The following is a 15,423-nucleotide window of genomic DNA, read 5'->3' on the forward strand; positions in this document are numbered from 1 at the left end:
AAAATCTCTTTTATTTGGCCTTCTTCCTCTATAAGGATGGACAAAAAAGAGCTCCCTTCCAGAAGCAGCAGTGAAAAGGCTTAGCATTCTTGATGCATGGCTATGAGATACAAAAGGATTCGTTGGTTGGGTGTGATGTTTCATAGAGCAGGCTGTATTTCCAGAGCTGGTTATACACATGTGTATGCATGTACATACAGGTCCTAATCTGAATAATGCACAATATGTCCCCATACTTTATAATCATAATTTTATAGATCAAGGAGCAATTTGAGTCAGCATTTTGGTTTTCAAAATCAATTGACTTTGCTAGTTTAAACCCAAAATTTCGAAAGTAATCGGGACTGAAAAGAGGTAGTTACTGTTTGGGGACAGAAGAACCATTACTTCTGAAATAGGAAGCAAAATGGAGAGAACCTACCAAACATGTTTCTTAGATAAGGCCCATACTTATGTACAGATAACTTAAAGCTAGGTTCTAAATTGTTAGAGAGTGGGAAAGAGTGACTATATGACTTGATAATAGGGGCTAAAGCTAGGACTGTTGGCAAAGAGTAGCTAGGTGTTAAAAATGTGTTTCAGGAAAGAGAAAGTGTGATCAGAAGAGTCACCATGAAATTTTAGCTCGGAGTAATTGGCTTAGTTAAGGAGGAAGAACATCTCTATCATAAGAAAATTCAAATTAGATGCTAATAAGACAGTAGATACTTTAGCATGTGAAGATCACCTATCCATACCAGAAGCCAGTAGGTTTCATAGATAAATAATTTATTTAAGAATACTTACAGTGCTCGCTTCAACAGCACATATACTAAAATTGGAATGATACAGAGAAGATTAGCATGGCCCCTGTGCAAAGATGATGCACAAATTCATGAAGCGTTCCATATTTTTAAGCAAAAAAAAACAAAAAAGAATACTTATAAGTGCCTACTGCGTACAAAGCACTGGAGTGGAGGAAGGTTAGCATACATATGCTGCAAATAATTTAAGGGAATGAGTAAAAAGTAGGGATAGTGGTGCAGAGAAGTTAAGAAGGCTAAGGATAGAGCTAGCTGGCATTAGAGTTCCAACTTGGAACTGTGGTATTATAGTGTAGGACACTTTTAAATCCTACCCTAGTGTTGGACTCGATAGTAGCCTATCCCACAGGTATTTAAGGAGAAAAACGAGGTTAGATGGGGGTCTCCTGTCACAGCCCCCATTGACTCTGTAAACCCCAGGAGTTCTTAGTGTCACAGGCTAATCAGCATCCTTAATTTTATTTTTTTATAATGTGTGCCAGATTACAGCATCAAAGGATCTCAAAATTATTTCCAAAATCTAATAATACATTGCTCTAGGAGTTAGGAAGGTCCTATTACCACAATTTTCTAAACAGGAAAACTGAAGATTGAAAACTAAATAATTTTATCCCAGGTTCAAGCAGAGATCATTATGTGGTATCTGTACAAATAGGAAGAGGAGTCAGAAATTACAATTATACCAAAATTTGATCTTCTAAACTGTTTTCCAGTGAGAAAATCTCATGAGATCATTCTTCATTGTCTTTTCTCATCTTCTAAAAAGTTTGAATTCACAAAGTTAACCTTACTTTTCCTGCTATGACCATTTTCCCCTTTTCAATTTATCACTTTCATGACAGCTGATAGTAGTGTAAGCTAATATTGCAACAATTTTAGATAATATTGCAGATGCACAAGGACATCCTCCTATGATAAAGAAGTCACAGTAAGTTGCCATTGAAAGTGTGGCAGCTGCATCCTTGAAAACAGATGCTCTTCTGGGTCTGAATGAGTTCAATTTTGACTAATTTTAAGACCTAAACAGATTTCAGTCTGGTTAATATTAGGATGTGGAACCACTTGAGACATCCTAATGTCCTAGGCTGATTGCTTCTCTGTGACAGTTAGTATATGGCTTTCCTTGAGAGATGCTGAGTATTCGATATGCCAGGGATTTTATTTCAATAGAAGAGAGAGACCCCCAAGTCTTGGTTTCAGGAAGGTGGACTCATGAAATCAAGGTGACTTCTAAAGACAATACAATTTATAGAAAAAGTACTTAGGCTGTAGGGATTGGCCAGAATTGTCTTAAATTGTACTTCTGCAAGATTCCTAGGCAGCCCAGGAAACCAGCTGTAATAAATTACTTCCCTATCCCTACTCTGTCCCTAGGATATACTCAAGAAACTAAAGTGAAAGTTATAGTTGTAAATGGCAAGTCATTTCTTCTCCTGCCTGATCTTTATCAATCTGTTATTATATGAATTATTTGTCATGTTATATTGGTCAATTAAATCATTTGTTCTGTTTAAAAAGGCCTTGATCAAACTCCTGTAATGCCTCCTGTTATTCTGCTGGCCCTGAAAATGTGTGTGTGTGTGTGTGTGTGTGTGTGTATGTGTATAAAATCCCTTACTTGAAGGAGTTAATCATCTGATAGGGATACATACTGATAAACAGATAATATCAATGGAATATGATAACTAATAGAACTGTGTGAAAAACACAACCAGAGGAACAAGTGACCCTGCCTGGAGAATCGGGAAAGACTTTCTGAGCCAGAAAGCATGAATAGTTCAGAAAGAGGAATAAGAGCCATCAAAGGTATAGAATCCTAAAACACCATAATATGTTTAGGGAATTTGCTTTAAAAGGGTGGCAGGTCAAAGCGCCCAGAGTTGCAGAAGAGAGAAGTTGGAGAGGAAGGAGAAAGTGATGAAAGATGGAGAAAAACTGAAGTGTTGGGCAGAAACCCAAAATCATGGAACGCCTTGCTAAGGAGGTTCATGATATAAGCAATGGGAAACATTGATACTGTTTTTACAAGTAATTGACATAGTCAGATTTTGTGTCTTAGATAAATAACTGTTTAACGTATATTTAATTAGCTAAATATGGAAGATTGAAGTAAGGTAGGGGCCAGGCATTGAGGCAAAGACGTCAGTTAGGAGACTATTGCAGTAGTCCATGGAAGAGATGAGGGGTCCACCAAGAAAGTGAGCAGATATAGAAATGACAAAATATATTAAGAAAACATTTAGGAAATAAAGTTGGCAGAAATTATTCCTTGCTGAGGGGAGTGAGAGAGGAGATTACTCTCAGTATTTGCAGCTGAGATTTCCTAGATTTATATACCACCAACAGAAAGAGAATTCAGGATAAAGAGCAGATGCTAAAGATAGACTTTAGTTTTGAACACATTGCATTTGAGAGGCCTGCAGGATGTACAGTAAAGATAGCTTGCAGACGGTTGACTGAATGTAGTTTAGGAGTCAACAATTCCAAGATAACAGCAAAAACCATGAAAATTGGTGAGCTCACTCAGAGAGAGCATATAGAATGACAAGCAAGGGAGACCAATGGAGAAAAAAATCCCTGGGAACCCCAGCATTTATGGGTGCGCTAAAGGAAGAGGATCCAGTGAAGGAAATTATTAAAACAATGGCAGAGGGCTTCCCTGGTGGCGCAGTGGTTGAGAGTCCGCCTGCCGATGCAGGGGATGCGGGTTCGTGCCCCAGTCAGGGAAGATCCCACATGCCGCGGAGTGGCTGGGCCTGTGAGCCATGGCCGCTGAGCCTGTGCTTCCGGAGCCTGTGCTCCGCAACAGGAGAGGCCACAACAGTGAGAGGCCCACATACCGCAAAAAAAAAAAACACACACACAACGGCAGAGAGATGAAAGGACACCCAGAGAAGTTTGGTGCCCTACAAGCCAAAAGAAAATAGAATCTCAAGAAGGAAATGGGCAGTCCTGTGAAATGTAGCAGAGAGCCTTTCTGAGGGTAGGATGGAGGGTAGGATTGAAAAGTGCCCAATGGATTTGGCAGTTAGGATACCATTGGTGACTATTATCAGAATAATTATCTAATAAACAGGTGAAAGCAGAAATCAGATTATGGCACATGAAAGAATTAATGGAAGGCAAGACTATGGAGAAAGCAAATGCTGACAGTCCTTTTGAAGTCTTAATAAGAACCTGAGGGACTTCCTTAGTGGCACAGTGGTTAAGAATCTGCCTGCCGATGCACTGGACACGGATTCAAGCCCTGGTCCGGGAAGATTCCACATGCCATGGAGCAGTTAAGCCTGTGTGCCACAACTACTGAAGCGCACGCTCTAGAGCCCGTGAGCCACAACTACTGAGCCCACAAGCCACAACTACTGAAGCCCGCGCGCCTAGAGCCCGTGCTCCACAACAAGAGAAGCCACCACAGTGAGAAGCCCGCACACCGCAACCAAGAGTAGCCCCCGCTCACCGCAACTAAAGAAAAGCCCATGCACAGCAACAAAGACCCAATGCAGCCAAAAATAAATAAATAAATAAAATATTTTTTTAGAAAAATCTGAAGTGCTCAAGAGAGGAGTTAAGAGAGTGGGAAGGACAAAGGGCCTGGGGAGCACAGCATGAATTTGGGAAAGTTGCTGAGGAAGAGAAAGGAACTAACCAAGTCCTAGTGAAGGATTGACAGGTGGTAGTGAAGGCTTTTTGGGGATTAAAATCCAGAAAATGTTAGTGGCAACAGTCTGTACTTTGTTCTGTTTTCCTGTCAAAAGATGAGTCGCAGAATTAGCCCAGGATTAGATCAGGTTGCCACAGAAGAATCTACCTAGAGGGTCATTGGCCAGACAGTGGCCTAGGGCCACCTCCAGCCACAAGCAAGGCCGGGGGTGCAGACATTTAGCTTCTCATAGTCTACCGTGGAGTGAACAAGAGAGAATTGGCCATATCTGTTGGTTCACCTAACAAGCAGTGTCTGCCCCAGAGACCAAGGTTCAGCATCCTCATATAAACCAACCAATTTAGCACAGAAAGCCACAGTCACATGGCTACAAATAGTTAGGCGTCTCAAAGATGCATGCTTTTATGCAGTGGTTGTAAGAGGAACAAGGATACTTTGAATGATCTGATGTGCCCCATCCCCAGTATTAGAAAAACAGCTCAAAGTGCATATCTTAATAAAATAATCAAGTACTAATATTGTTAAAACCTAATGTATGTGGGCTCCACCAATGTGAAGAGCAATCCCTGAGATAAATATACAGCCACGAACCTCTGAAAGAGTGTGTGTGTATGCGTGTGGGTGTCCAGTAACCTCCTATCTTGACTATAATCTTCCAAGCAGATTCTCTCAGCATTGCTTTTTGTAGATTTCCATTTGACATTTGAGAGCTAGGTAATTGTTTTGTGTTGGCTTTGCCATGCTCAGCACTTCTTTTCTCAGTATATTCCTTCTTGTTAAGAAAACTTCATAAATTTCAGTGAGCCCTGAGGAATTCTCAGACCAGATTTTCAGTGGAGCCCTGGGCATCAGTTTTCATGTACTTTACTAAAATGTTATTTTTGCTGTAGATTACAGTCAAGCTAAAAGTACAGCATGCTGCTATTCTAAACTACTTCTACCTCACCTCTACCTTGCAAGTTTTATGTAGACTGCTTTCCTGGCTAGTAACTTACTCGGATTCTTTTTTTTTTTTTTAATTTGCAGAGTTTGGCCAGTCAGCTGCTACACATGATGAAATTACGTATTTCTATAAGAAGAAAGGAAATGTTTTTTAACTAGGTGAAATTTGTCCAAAATGCCTTTGGTAGGTTGTGAGATTACTATAGCCTTAGACCTTGGACCTGAGCCCAGTTTCCTTAGGGTCTGATTTCTTCCTTTTTATTTATTTATTTAAATTTATTTATTTTACTTATTTATTTTTGGCTGCACTGGGTCTTCGTTGCTGTGTGTGGGCTTTCTCTAGTTGCGGAGAGCGGGGGCTACTCTTCGTTGCGGTGCGTGGGCCTCTCATCGCGGTGGCTTCTCTTGTTGCAGAGCATGGGCTCTAACGCGCAGGCTCAGTAGTTGTGGCGCATAGGCTTAGTTGCTCCGCGGCATGTGGGATCTTCCTAGACCAGGGCTTGAACCCATGTCCCCTGCACTGGCAGGCAGATTCTTAACCACTGCGCCACCAGTGAAGCCCCTTTCCCTTTTTTTATTGATATATACGTTGCTCTTCATGGCACAGGTAGTGTCACACAACAGAGGAATCAAAAGCGCTAAAATGCCTTGAAATATTAGACTAGTGTTACTTATAGTTGCTTTCATCCAGTCTGCCAGAAGAAAACATTATGAAGGCAGTAATCTCACCTTGCAGTCAAACAACTTAAATAATGATAGCATTAGAAGGAAAGCAGTGTCTACATCCAGTCCTGCAGACCGAGTTAGTGAACATCTTGGACGATGCCAAGGCTGGTAATAAGTTTAAATCTCCATCGCTATATTTCCTTCCTCCTACAAAATTCTTTTTTTGTGTGTGTTTGCCATGATATTTTAATTTATTGAAGTCTGTTTCCACTGAGGAGAACTTAACCTTTTAATTCTTGACAGTCTCTCCAGGCTCGTCTCTGTGCTTGGCTGAGTCTAGGAATAGATGCAGCTCTGAAAGCCCACAACTGCAGATATGCGTTCCACTACATATGTTGACTCCCTGCTCTGTAAGGTGGACACCTCCCAAGTTAGCCAGTAGTGCCTCACCAAATCCCATGTCCCCTAAGTCCAGGGAGCCCTTCATCCAAATGACACTGCATCCTCTGAGAAGGAGAAGAATTTTCACATGGAAAAGCAAAAGATACTAATAAATGGAAATTGAACCTCAAGGTGAATGGAATTATCTTTTAAGTACCTTGTTGCTATAATTAAGCTTAGGACTCTTAACCTGGACAAATCACTTGCTAAAGAATAACTAGTACTTGTGTTTATTATTTATATTAATATTCAGTGAGTTTTATGTGCTATTGTCCAAAGTATTTTATCTACATTAACCCATTCAATACTCCCAACAGCTGTAACTTATTCAGTGTTCCCAACAACCTTCTGAAGGTATGTTATCTCCATTTTACAGAAGAAACTGAGGCGGAAAGAATTTGTCATTAGCTCTTGGTCACAATAATAAGTAAACAGTGGAGACGGGACTCAAGGCCAGCCTTTGAGGCTCTAGAGAACTCAAAGAACTTTTGAATTAAATTGCCAAATTATTGTTGATGATCTTTGAGAAATTATGGGGAACTGTATACACAGCAGAAGTCTAGACATAAGGAAATGTAGTTCACATTTTTGCTATTTAGTATTTTCCTGTAGAAAATGGCCAAATGCTGTTAAATATTTTATCAATTACTTGCAAGAGATAGAGAAGGTAGGTTTATCAAATTTTCCAAAAAGACCTTTTTAGGGCTTTTAGCCAATTGTAAGTAAGCTCTGTTTGAGTTAAGGAGAATGCAGCACATCCTGTTCCCTCGCCCCACACCACCCCAGGAGATTCTAGGCTTACACGCAAGGAACACGGCTTCTAGAACAAGGGAATTGATCACTCTTTCTAGACAGGTCAGGCCACTCTGTGGTATTTATTATGTTTGGTCCTAAGTCCCACATTTCAAGGGAAATATAGAACAATTGGAATTTTTTTCAGTGCATTATGAGAATTATAAAATGACTCAGTTGGATTATTTGGAGAATAGTTGAAAGTCTGGGGACATTTAGCCCAAAAAGGAGAAGACTTCAGGGAAGCCAAAAGAGATATCTTTAGTACTAGAAGTACTGACACAAGTAAGAGTGATTGTTAAGTTGGCAGATCCAGGGCCAATGATTAGAAGTCAATGACAACAGACATGGCTTGATGTAAGATGGTCATATCTTTCTTAGATGGAATAGGCGGCCGCAAGAGGAGTTGAGTTTCCTTTCACAAACATTTGTGTGGGTGTGCAACCAGAAGCTGAACAGCCACTTGAAGATGTACAAATAACACAAGCATAGACCACATGGTTGGGCTAGATTACTAAGTTCACTTCCAACTCTGAGTTCCTGTTTCTGTCATTCTGTGAATTGATGCAAGACAATCAGCTGGGCTTTTATGTTTAATCAAGTACCGAAATAGTCTGTCATGTCTCAGATGTCTGATGCTGCCAACACTAGCCTTAGCCAAATTGATAAAAACAACATGATGAACAACAAAATCATATGTCATTTCAAAAAATATCTGTAGGCATCTAATGAAATGATTGGTGTTTTGTCCTCACCCCTTCTTTCAGATCTGTCTCCTGCTCAAGATAACCACGTGAACGTGGATCTCCCACCAGTGTCAGAGCAGATCGTGCAGACTCTGAGCGAACTTGCAAAATCTTTCCAGGATATGGCTGACCGCTGCTTGCTGGTCCTACACCTGGAAGTCAGGTATGACACAGCCAAGCACAAGACTATGATTTAATTGCACTGTGAGTCAAAAATCACTCGCTTATGTCTGGAGAGTATCACTATCATTTTTGGTTCGTATTATAGATGTCCTTTTTTTACACTGAAAATGATTTTTAGTGTTAGTCACTGTTAAAGTTTTTAAGCACATGGTGTATTGTGAATATGGTGGTTTGGAGTTTGCATGGCCTATGACATCAGAATGATCTAGATTGGAATGTCTAGACCAGATGGCTAGGCCATCTTAAGTCAGTTAATTAACTTTACTAACTCAGTTTCCTCCTCTTAAAAATAGGAACAGTAATTTCTATCTTAGAGATTTTATAAATGAAATGATAAGTAATATGTACAACGCCTGCCACAGAGTAAGTGCTCAAAATATGGTAGCTTTTCGACTATGATGACTTTATTGCCATTGATATTTTTAGTAAGGTACTATGCTAATCTATACTAAGAAGGGAGTATACAGATGCCAGAACCATGATCCCTTTCTTTAAGAACCTAAAACCGAGACTTCTCCGGTGGCGCAGTAGATAAGACTCCACGCTCCCAATGCAGGGGGCCCAAGTTTGATCCCTGGTCAGGGAACTAGATCCCATATTCATGCTACTACTAAGAGTTCACACGTCACAACTAAGAAGCTGGCAAGCCACAGCTAAGGAGCTCTGGAGCTGCAACTAAGGAGCCCACCTGCCGCAACTAGGACCCTGTGCAACCAAATAAAGAAATAAATATTTTTAAAAAAAGAACCTAAAACCCAATTGAAGACATTAAGTTCAATCATAATTCAAGAAGTTTCCAAGATATGATATTCTTGGACTCTTGCTTCTTCCCCTGAAGTGTAGAATATTCTGATTAGCTTTGGTAGACTCTATTATCACACCTCTGGAAATGGTAGGAAGAAAAGACTAGAAAGTCGCCAATCATTTATTTATTCATTCAATAAATATTTATTGCGTGCCATCTTTGTTCCAGACAGTGGTCTAAGAATTGGGAGACAACAATGACAAAAACACTCAAGGTCCCTACTTTCATAGAGCTACATTCTAATTGGGGTGAACAGCCAGTGAGTAAATAAAAAGGGAAATTTCAGCTTAGTATAACTAAAAAAATAAAATAGCAGAATGGAATTAAACCACGCTATCAAATAGAAATATAAAGGGAGCTACGCATGTGAACCACATAAATAATTTAAATATTCTAATGGTTCCATTTGAAAATATAGAAACACGTAAATCATAATATATTTTATCCAACTCAGTATATCCAAAATATTATCATTTCAACGTGGAATTAACATAAAAATTATTGATCTATTTTGCATTTTTTTGTCCTAAGCCTTTGAAATCTACTGCATCTTTTACGCCACAGCCCGTCAAAATTTGGATTAGTCACATTACAAGTGTTCAATGGCCACTTGTAGCTATTGTTATACTGGACAGTGCAGAGAATGGCTAGGGTTGACGAGAAAGGGGGATCTGGTATTTTGTTTCATAGATAAAATGGTCAGGGAAGTTGTGACAAGGTACCAAGAAGGAGCCATCTGTCCAATGACCTAGTGGAAAAGAATTTCAGGCAGGGGGGGCACTCACGAGGTCCTGAGACAAAACCAAACTGGCAGATTTGAGGAACAGAGAGGAATCCAGTATGACTGTAGCCCAGTGAATAAGGAGGTGGGGAGGTGTGGAAGGAAAGGTAAAGAGGCGGGCTGGAGCCTGATCACGTGGGGTCATGGATCCCGACTCATTATAGGGTCTTACAGACCACGTGAAGAGTTCAGATTGTTTTATTTTTTTTATTGAAGTGTAGTTGATTTACAGTGTTGTGCCATTCTCTGCTGTACAGCATGAGTTCATATTTTATTCTAAGTGCATCAAGAAGCTATTAGAAGGTTTTAAGAAGGGGGAGATATTCATTCATGCATTCACTCATCCACATTTTTAAAAGATCACGCTGGCTGTTGTATGCAAAAAAGTTGCAGAGGGGTCAGTTAAGACCAGATATGAGCACCAGAATGACAGAGGTGAAGGCATGAGAAGTGTTGGATTTGGGACATGGTCTCAAGGTAGAGCTGATATATTGATAGATTGGATTGGGTGCAGGACTGGTGGCAGTGAGAGAAAGAAAGGACTCCAGGAAAACCACAGCTTTGGGGCCAGGACTCCAGGGAAACCACAGAGCAAAACTGTGTGGATGCCAAGACCATTGAGTGAGGTGAGAAAGACTGAGGGACTGAGAAAGGTTGGGGGAGGGGTAGAAATCAAGAATTCCATTTTGGTGATGTTTGGTTTGAGATGCTTATTAGACATCTGGGTACCAATGTCAAATAGACAGTTGGATATATAGTTTTGAAACATCAGGGTCAAAAAACCTCAGGATCAGAAAGTGTATAGTAATACATTTTCTTCTGTATTACTGTGAGACATTATTAAAGTTGATCGAGTATTGCCTTTTTGTTTCGAGTCTTTAGTAGATTTAGGTTTTAAAAATGTAATTAGGATTTTGGTGTGTATGTTTGGACTCCTGTTAGAACTTGGCTATCTTGCAGGTGCGCTCAGGCAAAGCTTACTTGATAATGTATTGTTGATGTCACTTCTTTTGTATGCGCTTGCTTTTTTCATTCTTCATTATCTTGTCCGGTGAGTTACTTCTGTATTGCTTGTGAAGACCTTTGAGTAGGGCAACTGAAGTAGCATGGTAGATTTCGAGTCTATTTTACTCAGCATTATTTCTGATCTTATTTCTTACATTCAGTTGTTGAGAAATAAAGACTTTTCCTCTATGATTTCTGATTTGTTTTATGATAAGTTTTAGATTTCTTTTCTATTTATTTACAAGCTGACAGTGAAATAAATCGGGTATTTTCTGTGAATAAGATAAACGCAATCGATGGGGGAAAAAAAACACCCAGTAACACTCTGATGCTTCTGTTACCTGGGTTGCATAGAAAAACAAGGGAACATCAAATTAATTACCATCACAGCTCCTGGAATTTATACCATTGGCTGTGTGGGTTCACGGTGTGTTCTTCATTTGGAATTATCAGCTTGTAGTGTAGTTAATTCCAAGTGGGATACTTTCAAGGCATCTTTGCCTTACTCAAAGGTCTTTGAGTAAGATCTTTTCAATCCTTGACCTCTATCCTGCCCTTTTTATTTTTGTACATATTGGCAGTACTGTTCTTAATAATGCTGAACATATTTTAGTCATTGTTTATTAACTTTACAAGAAACCATTCAATGCTGTAACACCTAATGCTATATCTCCTTCATCATTAGTTTAAAAACAGAAAAAGATCATTTTAAGAATAAATAACAAAAAAAAAGACTGAGTTTTAGAGTCCTGGATGCAGAATTATCTTTCCCTGACTTTAAGTGAAAACACTAAACATGCTTATTTTTTCCAAATTAAATTTCCTTATGTCTTCATTTAACATGGTTTCAACATTCAGGTTGCTTTCCTATGAATGTGCTCCAGATTGTCTTTGTTCCTGTTCAAGTATGGTACAAAAAACTAGACAGAACCCTCCATGTTCGGCTCAGATAGTGAATGTTGACACATTTTATTCATTCCTTGTCACAGTAACAAGCTTCTGTTTGTTTGTACAGTTGATGATAGAAAATGAATAAGGAAAATCTCAAATAAAACATTACTGTAGTTGTCCAAAGCTAGAATAGAGGAGATGGCTAAGTGCTCTGGGCACCCACGGTGGGTGACTGTGGAAGAAACCATTAGCACATAGAAGGCAGGAATCAGGTGTGCCTCCTTCACTGCTCTGGCTCCAGAACCTGGAACAGTCCTGCTGCATAATAAGCGCTCAGTGGCTCTCGAGAATTAGCTGGTTTGAAATCAAACCCAGATAAAGTAAGTGTGGGTTCCCCAAACAAAACCTGTTGCTCATTAAAAGAAAATGAATTGGTTTGGAGATCATTTTCACTTGGCAGTCCATGACATGTATTTAAGAGATACAAAGACTGCATGGCCAGCATCATCCTTGTCATCATCATCAGCTAAGGTTTGTTTTGTCCCCATCCCGCTGTAAAGGAGAATTAGAACTTAGGCCCTGTGGTCCAGGAGCTGGTACAATGAAGAAGTGGCTAGTTAGGCACTGTGTCTAGCACTTTTACCTGAGAAGCCACTATAATAAGAGAGCACAGATAGAATGGACAAAAAAAACTTAATGGGAATAAATTAATGGGGAAAGCTAGCAAGTCCAGAACAACTTCAAATGCCAAAAATTTGTCTTATTTCCTCAAATATTTTATATCCATAGCCCATCTTTTTCTTTAACATTGTTAAAGTTAAAACCAAAAAGGGTTCTCCCTACCTGTGTGTCTATCCACACATACTCTTTTTCCTCCTAATAAACACTTTATTTGTTTCACTAAAAAAAAAAAAAAAAAGAAAAGGGTTCTCAAATCCAGTAGGTTCTGTGTTGAAGGACCCATCCAAAGAGCATGTGACATTTTACCTGTGTCACTGTAGGTCACATTTAACCACTAAGCAGTGCTTTTTTACAGTTTGAATCATAAGGCATGTGACAACCCCAAGAGATGAAAGACATGGTGAGACCATTAAAAATTGTTGAGGTTTTTTTTTTCTATTTGAACTTTAGAAGAAGAAAATTAAGTTTCCATTTGAGTCTAAGATGCTAAGTATGTCACCTTTATCAGCTGATTTCTCTCACCATCAGGAGGGTTCTAAGTGGGTTGAACAGTAACTGCCTGTCGCTGTTGGTATCCTAAGTGTGCACTTTCTGAAAATCAACCATCCCGCTGTGTAATCAGCAATATTTGCAGAAAACCTTAATGCCAAAGTTGTGTTAAGGTCAGCAACAACATGAGAGAATTCAAAAGAAAAAGAAAAAAAAGTTTTTCTGAATTTGATATTTGCCAATGACTATTTTAATTTCTTTTCATCTCTAATCATTTTGGGAGAGGAAGATAATATCTTAAAACAGTTTTTATCTCTCCTCTCTGCCACTCATGTCAGGATCTCATAAGCACTCACCTCCAATTCATAGTAATTTCCTAAGTAGTCTCTACTTCTAATTTCTACCATTCTCCACCATTAATTCACCCTTTATACTGCGCAGAGTCATCTTGCAAAAGCTCATATCTGATTATATGATTTCACCTCTTAAAATCCTCTTAAGACTCCCTGTGACTTCTCACATAAAGTCCAGAGTCCTTAGACGGCCTCAAAGCTTATGATGACCTGGCCCCTGCCCATCTCCCCAAGCTCACCTCATGCCTCTGTCATGTGATCTGTATGTACTGAAAGGAACTTTTGGTCATTCCTTAAAACTGTCCTCCATTCACACCCTCATGCCTTTGTATTGATATATGGTCTTCCCATCGTCTGAGGTTGTAATGTCTATAATTTACTGTAAAAATACTTTAGCATTAATGGCTTGATTTTATTTTCAACTAAGAGTTACTTAGTTTAAATTTCAACCACAGTAGCAATCAGTTTCCCTAGGCTTGAATCCCACTCCAGGGTTGATCAACTTTCATTATATCAAAAATGTCACATTCTGGAGGGACTGCAACTGATGCCGTTACTGGTATCCTGATCAAAACCATATACTTTAATAATTAGTACATGAGTGTCAGAATGAGTTTTTATTGGCAAAATTAATCATTAGTTGATTAGCAACTGTTAAGGTGATCACCTATCATGAAAATGAACTAGTAGTCAAGATACTTGGATTCCCTTCCATGAGCAGGTTATAAAAATATAGCACATCCTTTGTAAAACTTAGCTTAAAATGGATCATAGCTCTAAAGGTAAAACCTCAAACTATAAAACTCCTAGAAGCAAATATAGGAAGAAATATTTGTAACTTTGTTTGGGCAAAGATTTCTTAAAGCTGACCCCCAGAGTACCACCCATAAAAGAAAAAACTGGTAAATTAAACTTCATCAAAATTTAAAACAAGGGCCTCCCTGGTGGCGCAGTGGTTGAGAGTCCGCCTGCCGATGCAGGGGATACGGGTTCGTGCCCCGGTCTGGGAGGATCCCATATGCCGCGGAGCGGCTGGGCCCGTGAGCCATGGCCGCTGGGCCTGTGCGTCTGGAGCCTGTGCTCCGCAACGGGAGAGGCCACAACAGTGAGAGGCCCGCGTACCGCAAAAAAAAAAAAAAAAAAAAAAAAATTTAAAACAATTCTTTGAAAGACATTGTTAAGATGAAAAGATGAGCCAAAGATTGGGAGAAAATGTTTACAAAATGCATGTCAACTTGTATCCAGCATATATAAAGAACTCTCAAAAGTCAATAATACGAAAACAAGTCAATAAAAAAATAAGGCAAATGATGTGAACACAAACATATATAGATGGCAGGACTTCCCTGGCAGTCTGGTGGGTTGGAACTTCGCCTTCCAATGCAGGGAGTGCAGGTTCGATCCCTGGTCAGGGAGCTGGGATCCCACATGCCCCTTGGCCAAAAAAACAAAGCATAAAACAGAAGCAGTATTGTAACAAGTTCAGTAAAGACTTTTTAAATGGTCCGAATCAAAAAAAAATTATTTAAAAAAAAGATGTATGGATGGCAAATAAACACATGAAAATATGTCCAGCATCATTAGTCACTAGGAAAATGCAAATTAAAACCCCAATGAGACACCACTATACATCTATTAGAATGACTTAAAAAAATTTTTTTAATTGATAAGCACTTGAGGACATTATCCTAAGAGAAATAAGCTAGACAAAGAAAGACAACTACTGCATGGTATCACTTATATGTGGAATCTTTTTTTTAAAAAAAATCACAGAAACAGAGTAGAAAAGTGGTGGCTGGAGAATGAGGGAAATAGGAAGTGGCTGGTAAAAGGGTACAAATTTCAGCTCTAAGATAAATAAGGTCTGAGGATCTAATGTAAACCAGAATGACTATAGTTGATAACACTGTATTGTATAATTGAAATTTGCTGAGAGAGTAGTACTTCATGTTCTTATTGTTATAAAACAGAAACTAACACACCATTGTAAAGCAATTATACTCCAATAAAGATGTTAAAAAAAAAAGGCTAAATATGTGAGGTGATGCGTGTGTTAATTAACTAGATGAAGGGAATCCTTTCACAGGGTGTACATATATCAAATTACCATGGCATACACTAAATATCTTATAATTTAATGTCAATTAGACCTCCATAAAGCTTAAATTAAAAAAAAAACTGACA

At 39.1% G+C, this 15,423-nt stretch overlaps 1 protein-coding gene across 1 annotated transcript in view; it reads left to right on the forward strand.

Moving 5' to 3' along the window:
* Nucleotides 1-15,423, forward strand: part of EXOC4 (exocyst complex component 4) — an 813,795-nt gene that overhangs the window by 734,470 nt on the left and 63,902 nt on the right. The window contains exon 15 of the mRNA XM_081244856.1: nucleotides 8,073-8,214. Within this exon, the coding sequence (XP_081100982.1) occupies nucleotides 8,073-8,214 (142 nt within the window). The remainder of the gene's footprint in view (nucleotides 1-8,072; nucleotides 8,215-15,423) is intronic.

This window comes from Mesoplodon bidens (genome assembly GCF_964165515.1).
Source record: "Mesoplodon bidens genome assembly, chromosome: 9".
Lineage (NCBI taxonomy): Eukaryota > Metazoa > Chordata > Mammalia > Artiodactyla > Ziphiidae > Mesoplodon > Mesoplodon bidens.